The sequence below is a fragment of the Tachyglossus aculeatus genome, chromosome X1, assembly GCF_015852505.1.
Source record: "Tachyglossus aculeatus isolate mTacAcu1 chromosome X1, mTacAcu1.pri, whole genome shotgun sequence".
NCBI lineage: Eukaryota > Metazoa > Chordata > Mammalia > Monotremata > Tachyglossidae > Tachyglossus > Tachyglossus aculeatus.
The window spans coordinates 105,091,273-105,115,368 of NC_052101.1; the positions used below are offsets into that span (position 1 = coordinate 105,091,273).

Sequence of the window (24,096 nt, forward strand, 5' to 3'; positions counted from 1 at the left end):
TCTCTATCTCTCTTTTATTTCTTTTGCAGCCTCTCTGTTGCTCTCCCTTACTGCCTTGCTTCCATACCTCCTTTCCCTTCCCTGTCCCCTGGCTTGATTTGAGCTCTGGAAAATATGGTCATTTTCCTTCAAGGACCTGTTCTGGGAAGAGGTGCAGATTGTGCTTGCGCCTGCCTCGCCAGGGAGTGTGCCCTGGAGAGAATCAGACTAAAAATCCATATGGAAAATTCATTAAGGTATTTGAAATGATGTTTCCTTCGCACGAAACATTATGATCAGCATTTTGCTTCCTGTTGTTTTTCTAAGTGATAACATTAGTTGAAATGCAGAGAATCAAGTACTGCAATTATCTTTGATTTTCTTAATTCCAAATATAGCCTGTATTTGACATATCTTACCGATCACTGGAGTATTTTCCTTTCTCTATTTTATTCCAGTTAGCAGAAATGAATTCAGGTGATGCCTTTACCAGTGCTAAAAGCAATGTTCATGAAAGACAACCTATTGCTTTCGGGCACAAAAAACCAAGGCAAGAAGGAAGAAATTCAGCACACACATCAGAAAATGTAGTGAACTTTGCATCAAGAAAAAGTGTATGAACCAATACAACCTCTAATGTCTCCTTTATATAGCCTTTGGGACATGAGATTTGCTATGAGAAATAGAACAAGATGAATAATTAATACATTTACTGATGTCTGAAATAGCTGCATAAGGTTGGCTTTCGACAGATGTTTTATTAATGAGGTTTGAAAACAATTGCATTTTCATAGTAAAAGACAGTGCAGACTTTCATATTAGGTCCCCAAAGGGGTGGCTCCCCAAGAAATCCCTTTTGAGAATGCCAGTGAAATTAAATCACCCCCATGAAAATTGGAAAGATGGGTGGGAGACCAAAACAAATCTTCCACTTGTTCAAATCAACATCCATAACTACAGCCAAACTAGCCTTTCACACAGATCTAGCTCGAAACATTTCAGCCATCTGCAACAACATATCCAGTATGCAAAAGGTAGTATATTTATTGTGCATTTGTTAATGTCCCGAAATGTCACAGAGGTAATTACTCGGATGACATTTATGGGTCGCCGCTGGACATCATTACAATAAATGTAGAGCCTGCATTTTCCAACCATTTTATTTCCCTCCACTATCTAGTTGGAGGATACATCATTGTTTTTTCTAAAAGAGAAGACTTCTGTTCATTCAGGTTTCTCCTTTTAGCCAAAAAAGGCTGAACACAATTGCACTCTATTTTCTCTATTTTCAGTAGCTAGTAGTGAATCAGTCAGGTTAAGGAATTAAATGGGTGATCTCATTGAACCTGATTCTCTCCCCTGTAGAAGCTGCACAGTACTTTTCTCAAGCCAATGCTGACTTCCATGGAGCTAATGCATGCCCCCCAACACCCAGCCCTAGCACAGTGCAAATATGTAAAAGATGAAGATGGGTGGAGGTGGGGAGAGGGATGCAGGATGGGGAAGGAGATCCGCACATTTGCTGTCTGGGGAGAAGTCTCTCCTGGAAGCAGCCTTAGCCTTCCTATATTGGAAAATGAGGGAGGGAGTAGCAAGGAGATTTCGTTCTCTGTAACCCCTGAGCCTCGAAAATCCCTAAGGGGCAGAAGGCTTAGAATTAATATTTACAAAGAAACCTTAATCAAGATGGAAAAAGAAGAGCCTATTAAAGGGAAATGCAATTCAAAGGGACACTTTGGAAAAAAAGAAATGGAATCGACATTCTTAATTATTCACCTGGCATAAATTATTTTTCTTTTTGAGCAAGTAATTGAGTAGGCTGACTATGGCCTATTAAGTGGAAATCTTTTCACGAAGAGATATGGAAGGAGCACTTTTTTGTTCAAACTTACATGCAAATCGAAGCTTCGCCTTCCGGCTAAGAATTGTTCCAAACGAATTTGTAGCCAAACACTGGTATGTTCCAAAGTCCTGATTTTTATGTGGGTTACTGATGACCAGGCTGCCTCCAACCAACCTGAAGTGATAACTCATGGTAAAATCGATGTCTGTGCCATTTTGCTTCCACCTTGGAGGGGAAAAAAAAAATCAAATTACACTTATAATTTATTGATTCGATTCATACTTGCTTGAAGCAGTGTACTTTCATATTTCCTGCAACAATAAAAGTGTGGTCAAATACATCCCAGTCATACAAACTTGTTGAAAGAAGATGTTAATGTTATCGCTAATGAAGATGTATGCTCCCTGAGGGCAGGGATCATGTCTACCAACTCTATTGTTTTATACTCTCCCAGGTGTTTACTTCAGTGCTCTGCCCACATGAACTCTGGATAAATATCATTCAGTGACTGTTTTAGAGAAGATGAGATTAATGCCATTAATAACTCCATTTAAAAAACAACACTCATTGTTCATATGACTTTCAAGCATCAACAAAAACGAATGTGAAGAATTAAAATGTAGGCAGAGAAGGGTTTGATGTTTCCAAAATCAAGGAGGGTACGAATAATGTGACCACCAAATTGCTGTGCACCAAATTCCAAACCACGAGGACAAAGGGGAGAAGACCTCCTAAACCTTAGAGGTGGTAGGTTCAAAACCCACAAAAGAAAACACTTTTTTCACAAAACATATGGAGTTCATTGACAAAGAAAAATATCATAGGCAAAAAAGATGAATAGCTTCCCAAAGGGTTTAGATAATTTCATGGACGGTAGTTCCAAAATAGACTATTAGAGGGAATGTTAGGGATGGTAAAGGGTAAAAATCTAGATATCGAGCAGTTCAGGAATGCTTAAAGAGGTAAACATATGACAGATTCTTCCAGAGAAAATTTGGGAATGCTAAATGACACTTACTGTGCCATGAAGATGAATGTAAAGGAATGCAACCATCACCTTCTTGGTTCCATCTATAGGACACAAACCACCAAACTGACCATTGGTTTTATTCACTATGACATTTTGGATGTCCTTACATTCTGAAGGGTTCATATTGGGGAAAAGTTGTATTTTAAATTGGTAGTCCCTTACACCTTGTCCTGCAGTTACTTTAAAAATAATATATATTGAACCTGAACACATACAATTGATATTACAAAATAGAATGTCAGAAATGATTTTGAGATAGAAATCTGAAAAGAGTTCACATGGCAGGAAGAAAGCAGGCAAAGATTTTATAATTCCAGTTTCAGACTGATAAAGCAACAATAATAACCTGGCTGTTTCAGAAGAAGATTTATCTCTATTAGTCTGTTATTTGGAAAATTAATCATGTTGGTAATATTTTGGAGGTACTTAGAAATGTCAAACTAAAATTATACTTCAAATAAAACAAATACAGCATTACAAGTTTTATTGTAGGAAGTGAAAAGTCTTATGTCTTAACCATTAGTCACCTCAACACTCCTTTAATAAGTGAATTAACTTACTGAAGTGCCATACACAGACATTTATTTTGCAGGAGGTATGATTAGTTTTAGAAATTAAACTCCTTCAGAAAACCAAGCTCAACTTTACAAACTATACAGCCTGCTGAAACAACACACACATATATGTTGAGAAAAAAAACTCTTTAACTTGAATACAGAGTTGAAATTCAATCATGAAATTTGAAAGTGGCAATTCCAAAATAGTAGCCTTCTCCTGGTAATTTGGTAGTGAGAAGCATTTGCAGGAGAGAGAAAAACACTTTGCAGAATTATTCTGAATGTCATCGAATAGTTCAGTAACATCTCGTAACAACATACAGGGGAATCTTGACAAATACGTTCAAAGGAAGACAAGGAACATAGACTTAGATGAATGTATGCCCTTTTAAAGGGGAGAAGTGATTGATCAAATATCAAATTAATGGCTAGCTCTGAACATTCCTGAAGCTCTAAGTAATTTAGCTTGAACCAGTACAACATATTTGCAAGTTGCTTAAAAAAGCATCAGTAAAACCGTCACATCTAGCTTGGCTGCAGTTATTACCAATTTAGCAGCTAAAATTCTCATGTCTCTATTCATTTTCTATATTTATCAAGAAAAGCATGATTGAGAGTGCAGCCTTATCCCAAAGCCATTCTTAGGAAGCAAGCAAATTCCGCACTAGAGGGCAATACACTAGTTCATAATTTGCTTACAGTGCACGATCTTGGACCCTGATTTTCCCTTTAGTTTTCAAAGCAAAGGATATACTGATATTTCATTTGCCAGCTCTCTTTAATTTTGAAATCAATCACTGAAATAACTGCTGTCATCATTACATGCTCCTAATTAAGCTCTATAATTGTTTTTCAACACAAATACAAAGTTGTTGGCTTAGTTGCAGCAAATGAATTTTTCACAGGATCCCCATAATCATTCTAATCACTATGGTACAATGATTATTAAACTGTGTGCATAGATCAGGGGTTCAACTCCTGGTGTGGGCTGGGTCCGAATTAATATGTTTGAATCAATGAAGGAGTAATGAGTATTAATGATTTCGTGTGATTGTCATCCACGTGCTTAATGATAGCACTGAATGGCTAAGAACAACGTTCTAATATCAGGTATGAAATAAGGCTTAAAAGATTATTTCAAACCATTCCTCTTAAAGTCATATTAATCCTAGTGTGGCCTCATGGATTGAAGTGCTTTATGATTAAAGCCAGACCTCTTGACTGACATGCCTTACAATAACCCAAACACCAATTATTCATATCTAGTGGTTGGTCTGCGAGCCTGAATGATTTCCCCTCCAAACTAAGATAAACCATTCAACAGGCCAAACCAAAGAAATGTTACATTGGATGATGGCGTCTCCCTCTCACTAACAGCCATGGGTGAGCTTCGGTCCAGTCCCCAAAATTTTGGGATTGAGACCCTGAACAAAGGAATTTATTTTGGTGCTGGTGATTTCCACAGAGCTCTCATCCCATCCATCCAATCAATCAATCAATGGTATTCATTGAGTGCTTAGTTTGTACAGAGCACAATACTAAGCACTTCAGAGAGTACAACAGAAGTAGTAGACATGATCCCTGTGTTCAAGGAGCTGACAAATCCCTGCTTGTTGCCATTGGGGCAACAAACATGTGAATAACTGTCTGGAATCCTGAATTAGATTCATAGGTCTACATTTATAGGATGAAAAACTGTAAAATGAGTTGGATGCCACGAACATTTGAAAAAGTCACTAGCTATGCTTTCTAAATTTCCAGCTGTGGAAAGGGGTGGGACTAAGTGGCTGACAGCATCTCTTTAGGATTTTGATCTAATGGATTTGATTTTGATTAGGCCCAAGCCCACCAACATTGGCATGTATATACTGGTCGGCGACGTGATGGATACTAAGTCCTCAACTTCAGTAGTCAGTCTGAGTTCCTCTAGTCTGTATTTTTAAGAACAAAATATGCTGCATGGATCATGATTCATAGGGCAAATGTAATGGCAAGTTCAAAAGTTAATGGAATCCACCTGTAATCTAAAAAGCACAACCAATTATCTGACTCAGTTTCCAAATAACATTAGGAGGAAAGTACATTTTTTTTTCCAACTGAGTACATGAGGGCTGGAAAACATTAGATGAAGGTCAGGGCAATGGCTATTTTGGGGGAAATTATAACTTTTTGCATGCACATCTGAGGGCTAGGGTTGTGCTGATAATCCAAAATGCAGTCCTCATCCTACTCTCAGCCTGTCCAGACTCTGGAGAACTCATGGGGTGCTAGTGGGATGGGAGATTGGGCTGAGAGCTGGAAATTGCCCAGATGGCATTTGTCAAACAAGAGAACATGCTAACGACAAAGTACACGGGAATGGTTCAGAGGCATGACTCATGGTCCTGGGGGCTTCCAAAAATATCAGCCGTGCCAGCACTTTCTAACCGTTACCTAATTTAGAGTGACACTTAATGTTGGGTTTGCCCCAGGATGCCTTAGTCAAAAATGGAGTTCTACAGGAAAATCCTGATCGAAACATGGAACTGACCCACCCAGACAAGTTTTAAGTGCTCTCCGAGAAGATGATTAATCCTGGAAATTCAGTTTTCTCCAAAAGTCTTTACAACTCACCTATCAAGACTAAAAGGAAATTTTAAATAGATGTTCTCTCAGTTTTGATGTTTAGCTCTATCTTAAACAACAAACCAATTATTAGAACTGTCTTTTTATTGGGTCCTAGTCACATTGTTAAATAATTTTACAGATATTCATTCTTTATCTTTAAGTGTATAAATTTGACTTTTTAAAATATATATTTAAACCTAACATTTTGTGTGTGTGTGCGTGTGTGTGTGCGCGTGCGCGCACATGTATGTGTGTGTGTCTTTGAGGAAAAGTCAGTCTGTACCATAAAGGGCATGCATTCACAAGCTAAGAAAATGTTTATGGGTGGGAAAAGGAAAATTCATTTAAGGTACATGAAAATGTGATGCACCTTCTTCTTTGAATCATGGAAATGAAAAGACTCTTTCTTTTCTACTTTATCTGCTATCAATTCTGAGCATCTGTAGGAGATGAAATGTCCTTCACCTTTGCCCCTTGACCCCTTTACCCAGGGTAATTATCACCCACTTACACCTCTGTGGCAACCTTGGGGGCATGTAGTTCTTCCCCATTAAAGCCACCCAGAAATGTAGTGGTCAGGCAGGAGAAAACCTCCAATTGGAGGGAGTCAAGGTCTGTCTTAAACAGCAGGTAAAGGAGGTTAACGGTGGTACCTCTGTAGTTTTCTCATCCCAGCACAAGCCAAAGACCATATTTTTGAGGAACTTCTCTGACACTGTTTTTTCCTTCACACAAATCTTGCTCCTTGTTCCCAAGACACGGAGCATATTTTCCCAGGCATCCCCTACCAACCTCTCTCTATTTGCTAGCTGCCCCAATCAGAAATTAACCACCTACCTCCCAGACCAGAGCACAGTGCTATCCCAATCTCATTTCTTGACACAAATCTCTGTGGAGAAGAAGGGGTGGAAGATGGGGATTTGGGGATTTGGTGAGGGGGTCATACAGGTTCAAACAACCCTTCCAGTATTCCACACTGTATTTTAGCTTGATAACCGGTAACTCAAATTTGGGGTCACATGGCCTAGTGACTAAGGAAATCATCTTTTTAGTCCTCAGCTCATCTTCAGACAATGGAAGGTGAGAGACTATCTAGCCACACACACACACACACACACACACACACACACACACACACACACTCCAAATCAAGGTTAGAATGTTAATTTCTGCCTTGTAATAGTACACAGTATAATAATAATGATAATAATAATAATGGCATTTATTAAGCACTTATTTTGTGCAGAGCACTATTTTAAACGCTGGGGAGGTTACAAGGTGATCAGGTTGTCCCACAGGGGGCTCACAGTCTTAATCCCCATTTTACAGATGAGGTAACTGAGGCACAGAGAAGTTAAGTAACTTGCCCAAAATCATACAGCTGACAATTGGCAGAGCCGGAATTTGAACCCATGACCTCTGACTCCAAAGCCCGTGCTCTTTCCACTGAGCCATGCTGCTTCTAGTGTCACCTTAGTTACCCTTTCTCCCTCTGTGAATCTCAATGAACTATGCATTTCAGCATTATTCTTGCTATTTGATCCACACATTGGGAAGCAGGAAAATCTTAATTAAAAGTGTTTGCTAGGGAGTTGTCCTTAAAAATTTATGCATCACTCAAAGTTCAAAGGATTTGGTTCCAGCTTTCGATCCCGACCTGGGGCTCAGTGCAACAATTAAGTAGTTTAAGAAGCAGAACTTAAACTACAACAAGTATTACTTTCTGATCCTCACTTCCTCCTGGGTCCAGGGATACAAAATGTCACTGTCCCCAGTGTTCTAACCAAGAGAGGAAGGAAAAAGTACTTAGGCTTCCTTAGACTGTGAGGCTCATTTGGTGGGACAGGGACTTTGTCCAACCTGATTAACTTATATCTACTACAGTATTTAGAACAGTGCTTGGCACATAGTAAGCGCTTAACAAATGCCATTAAAAAGGGAGGGGGGAATCATCACTATTGGTTCTGCCAAATGTGGTAAAGTGTTCCTGGAAATTGTGAGGTATTCAAATCATGAACTAGCATCGCTTATTTCACCCACACCTAAAATCAGCTCTTTTGGGTGTTCCTGGAAATTGTGAGGTATTCAAATCATGAACTCTTTTGGGTTTCCTGCTTCTAAGTATCTGCATCCTAGAGGTGGATCCAGAGGTTCTGCAGTACTTGTGATGATTTTTTTGAATCAATCGATCAATAATTTTTATCAAACACCCACTTGTTTTATGGTTTCATGGTATTTTTTAAGCACTTACTATGTGTCAAACACTGTTCATTTATTCATTCAATCGTATTTATTGAGCACTTACTGTGTGTGCAGAGCACTGTACTAAGCGCTTGGGAAGTACAAGTCGGCAACATATAGAGACAGTCCCTACCCAACAATGGGCTCACAGTCTAGAAGGGGGTGACAGACAACAAAACAAAACATGTAGACAGTTGGCAAAATCGTCAGAATAAATAGAATTATAGCTATATGCACATTAACAAAATAAATAGAATGGTAAATATGTACAAGTAAAATAAGTAGAGTAATAAATCTATACAAATATATACAAGTGCTATGGGGAGGGGAAGGAGGTAAGGTGGGGGGATGGGGAGGAGGAGAGGAAAAAGGAGGCTCAGTCTGGAAAGGCCTCCTGGAGGAGGTGAGCTCTCAGTAGGGCTTTGAAAGGAGGAAGAGAGCTAGTTTGGCGGATGTGCAGAGGGAGGGCATTCCAGGCCAGGGGAAGGACGTGGGCCGGGGGTCAATGGCAGGACAGGCGAGAATGAGGCACAGTGAGGAGGTTAGTGGTAGAGGAGCGGAGGGTGTGGGCTGGGCTATAGAAGGAGAGAAGGGAGGTGAGGTAGGAGGGGGCTAGGTGATGGAGAGCCTTGAAGCGGAGAGTGAGGAGTTTTTGCTTGATCTAAGCAATGGGGTAGATACAAGTCAATTAGGTTGGACACAGTCCCTGTCCCGCATGGGTCTCACAGTCTAAGTTGGAGGGAGAACAGAGGCATAGAGAAGTTGCTTACTCTGTGCAGAACACTCCACTCCACTAAGCACTTGGGAGAGTACAACATAACAATAAGCAGGGTGAACTGGAGGACCTGGGTTCTAATTCTAACTCTGCCACTTCTCTGCTGTGTGACCTTGGTTAAGTTACTTAACTCTTCTGTGCCTCAGATTCTTCATCTGTAAATTGGAGATTAAATCCCACTTCCTCCAACCTAAACCATGAGCTCCATATGGGACAGGGACTGTGTCCAACCTGATTATCTTGTATCTAATTCAGAACTTAGTCCAGTGCTAAGAACATAGTAAGCACATAATCTCCTCAGAAATCTCCAGTGGCTACCAATCAACCTGCGCATCAGGCAGAAACTCCTCACCCTCGGCTTCAAGGCTCTCTGTCACCTCGCCCCCTCCTACCTCACCTCCCTTCTCTCCTTCTACAGTCCAGCCCGCACCCTCCGCTCCTCTGCCACTAATCTCCTCACCGTGCCTCGTTCTCGCCTGTCCCGCCGTCGACCCCCGGCCCACGTCATCCCCCTGGCCTGGAATGCCCTCCCTCCCAACATCCGCCAAGCTAGCTCTCTTCCTCCCTTCAAGGCCCTACTGAGAGGTCACCTCCTCCAGGAGGCCTTCCCAGACTGAGCCCCCTCCTTCCTGTCTCCCTCCTTCCCCTCTCCACCCCCCTGCCTTACCTCCTTCCCTTCCCCACAGCACCTGTATATATGTATATATGTTTGTACTTATTTATTACTCTATTCATTTTACTTGTACATATCTATTCTATTTATTTTATTTTGTTAATATGTTTGGTTTTGTTCTCTGTCTCCCCCTTCTAGACTGTGAGCCCACTGTTGGGTAGGGACTGTCTCTATATGTTGTCAACTTGTACTTCCCAAGCGCTTATTACAGTGCTCTGCACACAGTAAGCGCTCAATAAATACGATTGATTGATTGATTGATTGACTTGGCCATGGTTATACAGCAAGCAACTGGCTGAGCCAGGACTAGAACCCAGGTCCTCCGACTCCCATGTCCACGCTCTTTCCACTAGGACAGGCACTGTACTGAGCATTTGAGAAAGAACAATAATGGTAAATAATAAAGATAGCATCCTTGTCCTCCAGAAGTTTACAATCTAATATGGGGGTCAGAGATGGACTAAATTACTGATAGGAAGAAAGACTGGAAAGATGGATAGATGAACATATAAGTGATTAAATAACAGCAATCGATGATATTTACTAGGTGCACTTTGCAGAGTATGATATAATGGGGTTGGTAGTCACAATCACTGTTCACAAGAATCTTATAGTACAGTGAGTAAATCAATTAGCAATAATAATAATGAAGGTATTTGTTAAGCACTTACTATGTGTCAAGCCCTGGGTTAGACACAAGCTCATCAGGTTGGACATAGTCCCTGTCCCACATGGGGCTCAAAATCTCTACCTACAATCTACAGATGAGGTAACCGAGGCACAGAAAAGTTAAGTGACTTGCCTAAGGTCACAAAGCAGAAAAATTGTGGAGCGGAGATTAGAACCTAGGTCCTTCTGTCTCCCAAGCCTGTGCTCTATCCACTAGGCCATGCTGCTTCTTGTAGAAGAGTGCTATGGATAGCTGTGATTGCTTACGTGACAGTTGGGAGAATGTGAGCAGAAGAGAAGAAAACTGATCTCAGGATGCCTCCTGAGGAAGGTGGGAATTCAGGAGAGCTTTGAAGATGGGGTAAGCTTTGGCCTGGAAGATTTGAAGGGAGAGAGAATTCAAGACAGGAGGAAGGCCTTGAACAAAGTGCCAGTGTGAAATGAGATACAGTGGAAGGAGAGAGAAACAATGTTAGAGATAGAGAACTGGTGGATTGCCTTAAAGCCAAAGGTCAGGAATCAGGTCCAGCAGAAGCATTCATTCATTCAATCAATCGTATTTATTGAGTGCGTACTGTGTGCAGAGCACTGTACTACACACTTGGGAAGTACAAATCAGCAACATATAGAGACGGTCCCTACCCAACATCGGGCTCACAGTGAATAGAGCACAGGCCTGGGAATCAGAAGGACCTGGGTTCTAATATCAGCTCCATCACTGTGTGACCCTGGGCAACTCACTTAACTTCCCTGCGTCTCAGTTACCTCATTGGCAAAATGGGGATTAAGACTGTGAGCCCCATATGGAACATGGGCTGTGTCCAACCTGATTAGTTTGTACCTTCCCCAGCCTGCAGTACAGTCCTTGGCACATAGGAAGCACTTAACATATACCATTAAAACCTAAAAAAAAGGGAGTTTCTGCTTGATGTGGTGAAAAGTGGGTAGCCATTGGAGGCTTCTGACATGGGTAGAATGATTTTTGGAAAAATGAGAATGGACTGGAGAGGGGAGAGGCTGAAGGCACGGAGACTCATAGAGTGGCCTAGCCAGGATATGGGTAAGCATCTAGAACAGGACAGTGAGTCATTTGGATGGACAAGAAGAGGTGGATTTGAGAATGCGGAGGAAAAAACAGGATTGAAAATCACATGGTCAACAGAAATGACACTGAATGCTCACAGATATGTATAAACCTAGTTCAGGAGAAGATTAAAATACATCTTCTCTCCCTCCTGTAGCTCTGGCTCTGTGGTATGTTATTTCACTCTGGACAGGGGAAAAAATCACTTAATGCTGATTTATGAGGTAAGAAAACAGATTTTTATGCCCTTTCAATTATTCATTAGATCTACAGTTTCACTCTTCTGATTCTACCATTACAAGGTTTGCATTTTATACAATGAGTAGGAAGTGAATAGCGGGTAGGTAGGCAGCCAGTTTAGATAATCCAGGACTAAAATATTACAAAACTGAACTCTGTGGTTGATTTGGGGATGGAATGAAACAAACCAATCAAATTTTGTTAAAGATTTTTGCCTTTAAAATAGTTTTAAAATTAAGATGGAACTCAGGCTTTCCTAAGGAGAAAAAAATCAGAAACCACCTTTCCATTGGTTAGGCATTTTATTTCAAATAATGGTAGAAATTACTTGGTAGTTGCTAAATGAAGAGTTTCAACATCCTTAATTTAAGAAGGAAGAAAGTGACTTTTGATGTTCTTATGGTACCCTCTTCAATCCCACTGTATTTTTCATTTTACTATTAATCAATTTGTTTGCAAAAGGGCTTTGTTTGACTGGGAGGTTTGCCACTGTATGTCTGGGGTGAGGTGCTCTGGCCATAATGACAAAGGGAAAACTCAATAATTTAGCATGACTAGTGAGAGAGCTGGACTTGAGTAGGAGGTAGTGGTAACAATTAAGTTGGAGCTAAGCAGTCGATAAGATTGATCTTTTTGTTTACATCTTCAAATGAGTATTGTTTCCTGACTAACTGGATTTTTTTTGGCAACTTTTTCTGTTTTATTCTACCGTCTTCACAGAAAATCGGATAACTTTTTTTTCATTTATATGCCAGGACTAGTGTTCTCAACACTAATATTCAGCTGATGTTTGGTTAATATGCAACCAGGCTAAGTCACAACCCAAAAGGGACCACAGAAGGATAAATTCACACTTATTAAATACATGCAAAATTGGATGGGTTTGCTGTTTGGCTCTGGGTAGCAGAAGTAAATCCAGCCGGAGCTTTAGGAATTTGTTTCAATATTGAGCCTGAGAAAATGCTGTGGAGATTTTTTTTTCTTGCCTAGCATATGAAAACACACTAAATGCTTGGTGATAATGAGGCTTATCTCTACATTCATTGATCATTATTAAACACTCTTTTGCTTAAAATTCATACGTTCCTTCAGAATTGAACATACACTTTTGTATACTGAACATTTGGCTCAAAGCTCAAGGGAGGAAAGTGAACTACTTATTTCAGATATACCTTTTTTAACTATGAACTGACAAATACTGTATATTGTAAATATACTGTGAATTGGTGATGGCTCACCCTATTCAGAGTCATTTACCTAAAATATCTGAAGGTGGCTTTTAATGTTACCAAATTCCAGCAAACGTTTTCCATAAACATTGTGACCGGATGTAGGTTCTCACCTGTAATATGGTGATGGGTATCCATTAGCTGTGCAGTTGAAGATAACTTTGGAATCCTTCCCATTCAAAGAGTAAGTAATGTCATAAGGCTCCCGCACAAAGACAGGGCCATGTAGGACACCTTCGCCTGTGGAAAAAAAAATAATACTAATGTAAGATAAGACTCCCTCATGTACTCCTGAATGGCCTAAGCTCATTTCTTTCCTTTGACTTGAAGCGTAAGATTAATAATAGTAAGTATTCTTTAGTAACGTGCCAAACACTTGACTAAATGCAGGGGTATATTATTAGTATTATTGTATTTATTAACCTTACTACATGTCAGGCACTGTTCAAGGCATTGGGGTAGGTAGAAGATAACCAGATCCAACAGACTCCCTGTGCCACATGGGCCTCATGGTCCAATGGGGAGGGAAAACAAATCCATTTTTCAGATGAGGAAACAAGCCCAAAGAATTTAAGTGATATGTCTGATGTCTCAGAGCAAGTAAGAGGCAGAGCAGGAATTAGAACCCAGGTTTCCTGATTCCCAGGTCCCCTGACTCCCATGCATTCAATTGTGTTTGTTGAGCGCTTACTGTGTGCAGAGCACTGTACTAAGCACTTGGGAAGTATAATTCAGTAATAGAGACAATCCCTGCCCACACCAGGCTTAAGGCCCATGCTCTTTCTACTTGACTATGAAGGGGGCTTAATTTATGGCCTGTTGTGGAATATCTTGGTCTATCCTTCCCATGTCCATCCACCAATTTTCTATGAATTGCTGTCCACAAAGCAGGTGATTTTGTCTTCCTGAGATTCACCTTGTTGGGAGGACAAGAAGGCATTGCTTTCTGGAGCACTGCTGCTATGCAGTCCTCTTCTAGTCTCTTTATGACCACATAACGTGTCTTATTTTCCCTATTTCTATCACAGCTGACAGATATTGTTACTGGGCAATGATCTATTAGGGAACCATACAATCCCATCTGGTGATATGTGTGTCTGTGGGTATATTTGGGTACCATGAAGCCAATATAATTTTATCGACATCGATGATCATGTTTGGCAAATTCCAGGATTGATTATTTTGGAAGTAGCTTTACAAAATAACTATTTCCTTCTGAAGCAGCATAGCATAGTGGAAAGAGCCCAGGCTTGCAAGTAATAGGACCTGGGTTTTAAACCCAGATCTGCCACTAGCCTGCTGTGTGACCTTGGGCAAGTCACTTAACTTCTCTATGCCTCAGTTGTCTCATATGTGAAATGGGGATTAAGACTGTCAGCCCCATGTGGGACAGGGACTGTGCCCAACCTGATTGTCTTGTATCCGCGCCAGCACTTTGTATGGCACCTGACATATAGTAAGCCCTTAACAAATACCACTATTATTATTATTATCACTATTAGTATTAATAAAGTCAACTAAGGCTCAGTTTTGGCATTGCTAGTGAAGAAGTGATGGAGTGAGGTTAAGAAGCAGGGGGAATCAGGTTCCTGCCCCAGGGTTTTTATGGAGATTCTCAATTTTGTGGAGATTCCCGGGGAAGAAGGGAGAAAAAGAATATTTTCTGCTTTCCTTCCCACTTGTTAGCTGATATTTTCTTCTTGTTTACCCTATCTCCAACTGCCCAGCTCCTGACAAAGAAGAAGAAAAATCTACAGAACTTTGTAGAGAAGCCAGAGAAAAGCCGCAGGAGAAAGGAATACTTTTTGCCTTCGCTCCTACTTCAAAAGCTATCAAAATTTCTCCAGGCTTGTAAGGGGAATAAAACATCACTCTCCCTTCCACCCTAAACTACAGTGATTGTGTCCAGCCTGCTCCCTTCCCATCCCCATGGGACTCGCCATTATGAGACCTGGGAAACAGAGTGCCTGCTGCCATGAGAAGCAGGCTATAGTGGGTGTTGAGTGTACACCAAACCCACTCTCCTGCATTCAAAACCACAGGGGATTACATCAGTGATGAAGAGGCTTAAACAGGCAGATTTGCCCATCAAGCAGATCCCGCCTACTGGAACCAATCGGAGGAAGGGGTGGGAGGAACCGATCATAAATCAACATTCAGTTGGAAGAATCCGAAACAACAAAGGGGTCCTAGAAGCCTTTCATCCGTGCACCCTATTGTGTACCTGGCCTGAACACCTAGAGAGACTCTTAACTGGTCCGCTATGAACTGAGTTGCTGCGTAGAGTTGGGAGTCCCTCTCCTCCCATGGATTGGAGCCCTGGAAGAAAAGCTTGTGCATTTCCCAGTTAACTCAACATTCAGATCATCCAAGCAGTAGTATCCAAAATGGGGTGAACAACTATGGGGAACACAGTAGGTTTGCAGCTTATTAATCTACACCTCCCACAATAAATGAAAAACTTCCAGTTCCAGGAACATTAGCAGTAAAGAGGGGGTTTCCATGGAAGATGGGGGATGTCTCACTCTGGGGACCATATAGAAGAACCTTCCTGGAAGCGCTTCTCCTGCTTGCCCCCAAATCTCCACGATAAACCTAGGCAGGACCTCCGCCTGCCCTGCCCCATCCCCTCTTAACTTTCAATCCTTTTCTTATTTGAGAAAGAAAATAATCACTTTCTAAAGCCACCTCTTCAATGGTCTATCATTGGAGAATTTGCCAAACAGGAGAATCACCATCCATAAAATAGGAAGACTTCATGGTATACTCAGGCCATTAAGCCTGGGGCCCAGCCTGATTCTGGGCAAATGTTCTAATGTCTGGTCATAAAGTCCAACTGACTCCTGGAAATCTGAGAGCTTTTTGCTCAGTACTGTGGTTTTCAAAACAGGGTAGGGGCTCTAGCAAAAGGAAGAATGGAAGAAATTTTGCCCAACACAGCTCAGAAACTCTGCAACGTGGAAAGAACCTATTATGACGTAAAATGTGTTACTCGTGGTCTGAAGGAAAAACTAGAGAAACTAAAAAAAAAAAACACACCTATCTGCAGTCGGGAAGAAAATTACTTTAAAAGGTGATAGGGTCTGGCATATATCGACTACCATGATTGAGCAGAATTCTTTCCCAGATACTGCAGAAATTCATAATTATGTAATTGGTATGGAAAGAGGCACTCCTCTCCTGGAAAAGGAAAATTAATAATATCTCTTTCCCAGCAAACAACTCCCACCTCCCGCCTCAAATTTGCCAAATCATTTCCCTCCTCAGCTTCAAAACCTTCATGAAAAGCCACCTCTCCTGAGAGGCATTTCTTGATCAGTTAATCCCACTAGTAATCTTCAGCATTTATGTGTATATTCACTCATTTTTTGAATCCTAAGTCAACTGCATCATTTATTAGGCATCTACAGTACACTGTATTGAACATTTGGGAGAGTACAGCTAGGTTGTGAGACATTATCCATAACCCCAAAGGCCCTACTAACTAGTGGAGGAGACAGACACAAAATGATTTAGATAGAAGGAAAAAGAGTATGGAAAGATGAATATGGGAATAAAAATGATGATAATTGTGGCATTTATTAAGCACTTACTATATGCCAAGCACTGTACTAAGCACTGGGGTGGATACAAGCAAATCGGACTGGACACAGTCCCTGTCCACATGGAGCTCACAGTCTTAATCCCCATTTTACAGCTGCGGTATCTGAGGTCCAGAGAAGTTAAAAGACTTGCCCAAGATCACAAAGACAAGTGGCAGAGCTGGAATTAGAACCAGGGTCCTTCTGATTCCCAGGTCCGTGCTCTATCCACTTGGCTATGCCACTTCAACGAATGAATGTGTGCTTCAACAGTAAATATATATATATATATAGAAGTGCTACAGTGGTTATAGGTACACAAGTGTGTATGTAAGTACCTAAGTGGCTGAGGTAGTGGTGGGTGGGATATGACCTAGAGAAAAGAAAAATTTATTGGGGAAGGTTTTCTGGTGTATGTGGGATTCCAGTAGGACTTTGAAGATAGGGAGGGTTGTGGTCCGGCAGATTTGAAAGGCTGCAGGAGAAAATTATTCTTTCTGCTTTCGCTCCTACTTCCTTTCAATTTATCAGACTTCAAAAGTTATTGAAACTTTTCCAGGCTTGTAAGGGGAATAGAACACCACTCTCTCTTCCACTCCTAACTACAGTGATTGTGTCCTAACTGCTATATTTTCTGTGTCTGCCTTGCACCCCTGTTAAATTGCCTGCTCCTTGGGGATAGAGACTGTGTCTTCTACTTTGCATTCTCCCCAACCCCTGTAGTACAGAGCTCTGCAGACAGAATGCACTCAGTAAATGATGATGATGATGATAATGATTTTGGCTCTTTGTCAACCACATACCTTTACTTCCTACCTTCACAATTAACACATTAAAAGCACAACTGCATTGTTCAACTGTTCCTAAGAACATAGGAAATAGGCTATGGGGTCAAAGCAATGATAGATTCTGCCCAAGTCTGTCTCCGATAGCAGCATGGAAGATGCCTGGAGGAGCAGTGGGTAATTGCCCTCCTAGATATCCAATTTCTTTCTGAATGAATAATTCAGTATACAATTTAATTATGTGGATGAGAGTGTAAACTCCTTTTCCTCCATTTTTTACGAGGAGTTGTGACAGTGGAATGAGGGCCATGACTTCGCACACTGTTCTGTTTTTCTGGGCTTCACCTTCAGTGGTGGATAGTGTGTTTTGAAGATTTTTGCAATGTTGTTCCAACTCTGCAGGGTTCTCTCCTCCCTTTAATGGGGATGGAAATATTTGCCCTCTCCAGTGCTGTTCTGAAAATATGTATAGCCTCATAGTTTCTTTAAAGAAGCAGCATGGCCTAGTGGAAAGAGCACGGTATTGGGAGTCAGGAGACCTGGGTTCTAATCCTCATTCTGCCAGTTTCTTGTTGAGTGACCTTGAACAAGTCCTTTACATTTCTGTGCCTGTTTCCTCATCTAAATTGGGGGCTAAATACCTGTTCTCCCTCCCCTTAGACTGTGGGACAGGGACTGTGTCTGAACGGATTGTATTGCATCTGTCCCAGTTCTCTACACTTACTCCCTTGGTGACCTCATTCGCTCCCACGGCTTCAACTATCATCTCTACGCTAATGACACCCAAATCTACATCTCTGCCCCTGCTCTCTCCCCCTCCCTCCAGGCTCGCATCTCCTCCTGCCTTCAGGACATCTCCATCTGGATGTCTGCCCGCCACCTAAAACTCAACATGTCCAAGACTGAACTCCTTGTCTTCCCTCCCAAACCCTGCCTCCCCCTGACTTTCCCATCACTGTTGACGGCACTACCACCCTTCCCGTCTCACAAGCCCACAAAGTGGTGTCATCCTCGACTCCGCTCTCTCATTCACCCCTCACATCCAAGCCATCACCAAAACCTGCTGGTCTCAGCTCCACAACATTGCCAAGATCCGCCCCTTCCTCTCCATCCAAACTGCTACCCTGCTCGTTCAAGCTCTCATCCTATCCCGTCTGGACTACTGTGTCAGCCTCCTCTCCGATCTCCCATCCTCTTGTCTCTCCTCAGTTCAACCCATAATTCACGCTGCTGCCCGGATTGTCTTTGTCCAGAAACGTTCTGGGCATTTTACTCCCCTCCTCAAAAATCTCCAGTGGCTACCAATCAACTTACACATCAGGCAGAAACTCCTCACCCTGGGCTTCAAGGCTGTCCATCACCTCGCCCCCTCCTACCTCACCTCCCTTCTCTCCTTCTACAGCCCAGCCCGCACCCTCTGCTCCTCTGCCGCTAACTTCCTCCCTGGGCCTCGTTCTCACCTGTCCCGCCGTCGACCCCGGGCCCACGTCATCCCCCGGGCCTGGAATGCCCTCCCGCCCCACATCTGCCAAGCTAGCTCTCTTCTTCCCTTCAAGGCCCTACCGAGAGCTCACCTCCTCCAGGAGGCCTTCCCAGACTGAGCCCCCTCCTTCCTCTCCCACTCTCTCCCTCCATCCCGCCCGCCTTACCTCCTTCCCTTCCCCACAGCACCTGTGTATATGTATATATGTTTGCACATATTTATTACTCTATTTTACTTGTACATATTTATTCTATTCATTTTATTTTGTTAATATGTTTTGTTTTGTTCTCTGTCTCCCCATTCTAGACTGTGAGCCCACTGTTGGGTAGGGACCATCTCTATATGTTGCCAACTTGTACTTCCCAAGCGCTTAGTACAGTGCTCTGCACACAGTAAGTGCTCAATAAATATGATTGATTGATTGATTGAACCCATAGTAAATGCTTAACAAATATCCCTCTAGTCTGTAAGCTCATTGTTGTTTGCAGGGAATGTGTCTGTTTAATGTTATATTGTACTCTCCCAAGTGCTTAGTGCAGTGCACTGCACACAATAAGTACTCAATAAATATGATTGACTGACTGACAATTCCTTGACAATTATTATCATTAAAAGCGCTTAGTTTGGTGCTGGGTAACATAGCCCAGGATCTCTTTGGCCTTGACACCCCATCACTTTTAGAGCTTGTTCCTTACATTGGGAGAGCCGAGAGCTGCCATACTGAGATGTCCTATGAAGCCAGGAAGTCTCCAGATAGCTTCTTCCTTGGTTGGAACTGCAGTCCCAAACATGCTCCTGAGGCCGTTGTTGGGTAGGTACCGTCTCTATACGTTGCCAGTTTGTACTTCCCAAGTGCTTAGTACAGTGCTCTGCACACAGTAAGCACTCAGTAAATACGATTGAATGAATGAATGAATGAACAGGCTTCTTGCCCTAAGGAAATATGGGCTAAAGATAGTAAGATCTAGCAAATATGGACTCCTCTGCTATGACACCCTCCTCACCTGTAAAATGGGAATGTAAATACCTCTTTTCCCACCCTCTTAGATTGTGAGCCCCATGTGCTACAGGGACGGTGCCTGATCTGATCATCTTGTGTCTACTCCAATGCTTAGCACAGTCCTAAACATACAGTTAGGCACTTAACAAATGTCATCCCTTTCATTATGGAAGCCAATTACATTAGAGCCACGGGGAGGGGTAGATTTGGGAAGCCTGTGACAAAGGTCTGTTTGATTGCAAATCCAGTACCTGAAAGTCATCGCTCTAAAGAGACAAAACCTCTACAAATGAAGACTTATCCAGAACTTGCCTTAGTGAGAAGGCTTTTAGGTAGTCTGGGCCCAATCACGCTGGACTCTAGTTTGACAGACTGATGGTAATAATAATGACTATAATGGTATTTGTTAAGCACTAGATATGTGCCAAACACTGTTCTAAGTCCTGGGGTAGAGAATCATTCATTCATTCAATCATTTATTGAGCACTTACTGTGTGCAGAGCACTGTAAATTGCTTGGAAATTGTACTTGGAAAGTACAATTCAGCAACAGAGAGAGACAATCCCTGCCCAACAACGGGCTCACAGTCTCAGGTTAGACACAGTCCCTGTCGCACAGGGAGCTCACAATTTTAATAGGAGAGGGAACAGACATTGGGTTCCCATTTTACAGATGAGGAGACTAATAATAATAATAATAATGGTGATGATGGCATTTATCAAGTGCTTAAACAGTGCAAAGCACTGTTCTAAGTGCTGGGGAGGTTACAAGGTGATCAGTTGTCCCACGGGGGCTCACAGTCTTAATCCCCATTTTACACATGAGGTAACAGGCACAGAGAAGTTAAGTGACGTGCCCAAAGTCACACAGCTGACAAATGGCAGAGCCTGGATTTGAACCATGACCTCTGACTCCAAAGTCCATGCTCTTTTCCACTGAGCCACGCTGCTTCTCTATACAGTAAGGCACAGAGAAGTTAAATAACTTGTCCAAGGTCACACAGCAGACAAGGGTCAGAGCCAGAATTAGAACCCAGGCCATTGTCCTTTCCTCTAAGCCATGCTGCTTCTCTGCCTACAGAAGCATGCAGTCTACTATTCTTTGTTACCAAATTCTCTTTCACACCTACACCAACATTGAGCTAGAGAGGCAGGGTTTTGTGGATTCCTTTTAGAATGAATTATTCTTTCATCTCGCTTAAGTCTGTGAGCCCCGTGTGGGACAGGGACTGTATGCAACCTGGTTATCTTGTATCTATCCCAGTGCTTAGCACATAGTAAGCACTTAAATGGCACGATTATTATTATGATAATTTAATTGACTATGTTTTTTTCCATAAGCATATGTATATACTTATAAGTACATATAAGTGTGTATACATATATATATGTATCATTTAATCAAACATATTTATTAAGAGCCTACTCTTTGCAGAGCACTGTACTAAGTGCTTGGGAGAGTACAACACAACAATATAACAGACACATTCCCTGCCCACAAAGAGCTTACAGTCCAGAGGGGAAGACAGACATTAATATAAATAAATAATGGATATGTACATAAGTTCTGTGGGGCTGGTGGGGAGGGGAAGCTATTACGTTTTGAAAGTTTTCCATTTTAGGTTTATAAAAATATATTTTTCACCCCTACTTTTCATTTGTACTCTTCATTTTTTTTATGGTATTTGTAAAATGCTTACTATGTGCCAGGCACAGTACTAAGCACTGGGGTAGATACAAGACAATCAGGTTGGACACAATCCATCTCCTACACTGGGCTAACAGTCTTAATCCCCATTTTACAGATAAGGTAACTGAAGAACAGAAAAGTGAATTGACTTGCCCAAGGTCACGCAGCAACAAAGTGGCACAGAGTAGGGATTAGAACCCAGGTCTTTCCGACTCCCAGTCCCATGCTCTATCCACTAGGCTATGATAATATTTCCTAGCACATAATAATAATAATAATGGCATTTATTAAGCGCTTACTATGTGCAGAGCACTGTTCTAAGTGCTGGGGAGATACAAGGTGATCAAGTTGTCCCACATGGGGCTCACAGTCTTAATCCCCATTTTACAGATGAGGTAACTGAGGCTCAGAGAAGTTAAGTGACTTGCCCAAGGTCACACAGCAGACATGTGGTGGAGGCAGGATTCGAACCCATGACCTCTGACTCCAAAGCCTGTGCTCTTTTCCACTGAGCCACGCTGCTTCTCTAAGCAGCGACACGCTCTAAGCAGCGGCACGCTGCGGCACATGTACCGGGACTTCCAAAATCCTTACTTGGATAACTTTTTTGATAGGAAATAAAATTTGAAAATTATTCATGTGATAAGCAGGGCAGTGCTTAAACTTGCAGGAGGTCATTTGCATATGGAGTTTCCTTTGAAAAGAGGAATTCTCCATCCATTTTAGATGTAACTCAGTTGTGCTTTATTTTGAATTTAAAAATTGGGGGGGACTCAAACGGTCTTCAAAAGATGATCTCCAAAATGAAAAAAAAAGTACATATGACAGGATTCCAGTTTTCTTTGTAACTCTGCTTCATGTTTGCTGGGGCAACGGAATAAGTAATAAGTAAAGATACTAAGGGAAAATGGAAGGAAAGAAAGGCCAATATTTCCACCGTAGTTAGTTTGTAGTATACCCTCTAACGAAGTACCAAGAATAGTGCAAGAGGGTTTGTACCTGTCCATTTTAACTACATTTTAAGTATTTTTCAAACTTTAGGAATTCTTACAACACCAGCTCCTAAATTCATCATTTGCAGTTGATGTTAGTACTTGGAAATAGGGTTTCCTACTCTGATAGGGCTGCCATATCAGCTATCATCTTTCACCAAGAGATTGACAACGAGCTAACTAAATTATCTGAATGATATTTTATGTTACCCTGGCTGTATTCCTAATGAGGTATTGGAGCATAGCAAGTGAAGTTCAGTCAGCAATTGTTGCTTCATCTATGTGAAGTGGCTTTTACACTCTTCAGGTCTGGCTATGGGATACTTCAATCAAACAGATGTTACTGTTTCGATCTTAGTTGTAGCTGAGATGTCATTACATGGTTTGCATATGATAGTGTTGAGAAGTACAATGTAAGTATGAGCAGGAGTTCAACATTATTTAACTGAATGCAGTTTGCAGCCCTCTTTTGATACTTTGGCCTTTCTGCCAACTTTTGCATTGATCTTCTCCATGATAATGATTCTCAAATATCGGTACCACTTGATTAGTTCATTCAGATCTTTCTAGATTCTTATCTCTTTTGGGGGCATGCATGTTGATGATGGTGGCAAATATTTTGTTTTCAAAATAAATACAAGGTCATTGATTAGTCATTAATATATCTGAAAAATGTAGGCACCCCAAATTCCCTATTTTCTAATTTGATACCATACAAGTACAAATCATGAAAAGTCATCACTCTGGAGAAAGGGATGCCTCGCAAGAAAGTATTTATCCAGCATGGATCTTAATAACCTTGCCTTCTTTGGACAATTCAGAGTGGCCCATTATTGTGATGTTGACTCCTTATCTTACATGAGGTACCTTGACCTTCCTCTCATTTCCACATTCTTTATAATAATAATAATCGTGGCATTTGTTAAGTGCTTACCATGTGCCAAGCACTGTGCTAGGCACTGGGATAGATACAAGATAACCAGGTTACACACAGTCCCTTTCCCACATGGGGCTCACAAACTTAAGAGAGATGAAAGAATAATTCATTTTAATAGAAATCCACAAAACCCTGCCTCTCTCTCTCAGCATTGGTGTAGGTTTGAAATAGAATTTAGTAACAAAGAATAGTAGACTGCATGCTTTTGTAGGCAGAGATGCAGCATAGCGTAGAGGAAAGGACAATGGTCTGGGCTATAATTCTGGCTCTGACCCTTGTCGTGTGACCTTGGACAAGTTATTTAACTTCTCTGTGCCTTAGTTTCCTCATCTGTAAAATGGGAACCCAATGTCTGTTCTCTCTCCTACTAAGACTGTGAGCTCCCTGTGGGACAGGGACTGTGTCTGATCTGAGACTGTGAGCCCATGGTTGGGCAGGGATTGTCTCTATTTGTTGCTGAATTGTACTTTCCAAGTGCTTAGTGCAGTGCTGTGCACACAGTAAGTGCTCAATAAATATGATTGAATGAATGAATGATTATCTGCCCCAGCACTTAGAACAGTGTTTGACACATAGCAAGTGCTTAACCAATACCACTATGATTATTATTATTTCCATCAGTCTGTCAAACTAGAGTCCAGTGTGATTGTGCCCAGACTACCTGAAGGCCTTCTCACCAAGGCAAGTTCTGGATAAGTCTTC

General features: G+C 41.6%; 1 protein-coding gene across 1 annotated transcript in view; it reads right to left on the reverse strand.

Annotated features, from left to right (window-relative positions):
* CNTN6 (contactin 6) overlaps positions 1 to 24,096 on the reverse strand; it is a 320,129-nt gene that overhangs the window by 227,236 nt on the left and 68,797 nt on the right. Inside the window, exons 2-3 of the mRNA XM_038772802.1 lie at positions 13,041 to 13,167; positions 1,872 to 2,047 (exon numbers count right to left, since the gene is read on the reverse strand). Of these exons, the coding sequence (XP_038628730.1) occupies positions 1,872 to 2,047; positions 13,041 to 13,167 (303 nt within the window). The remainder of the gene's footprint in view (positions 1 to 1,871; positions 2,048 to 13,040; positions 13,168 to 24,096) is intronic.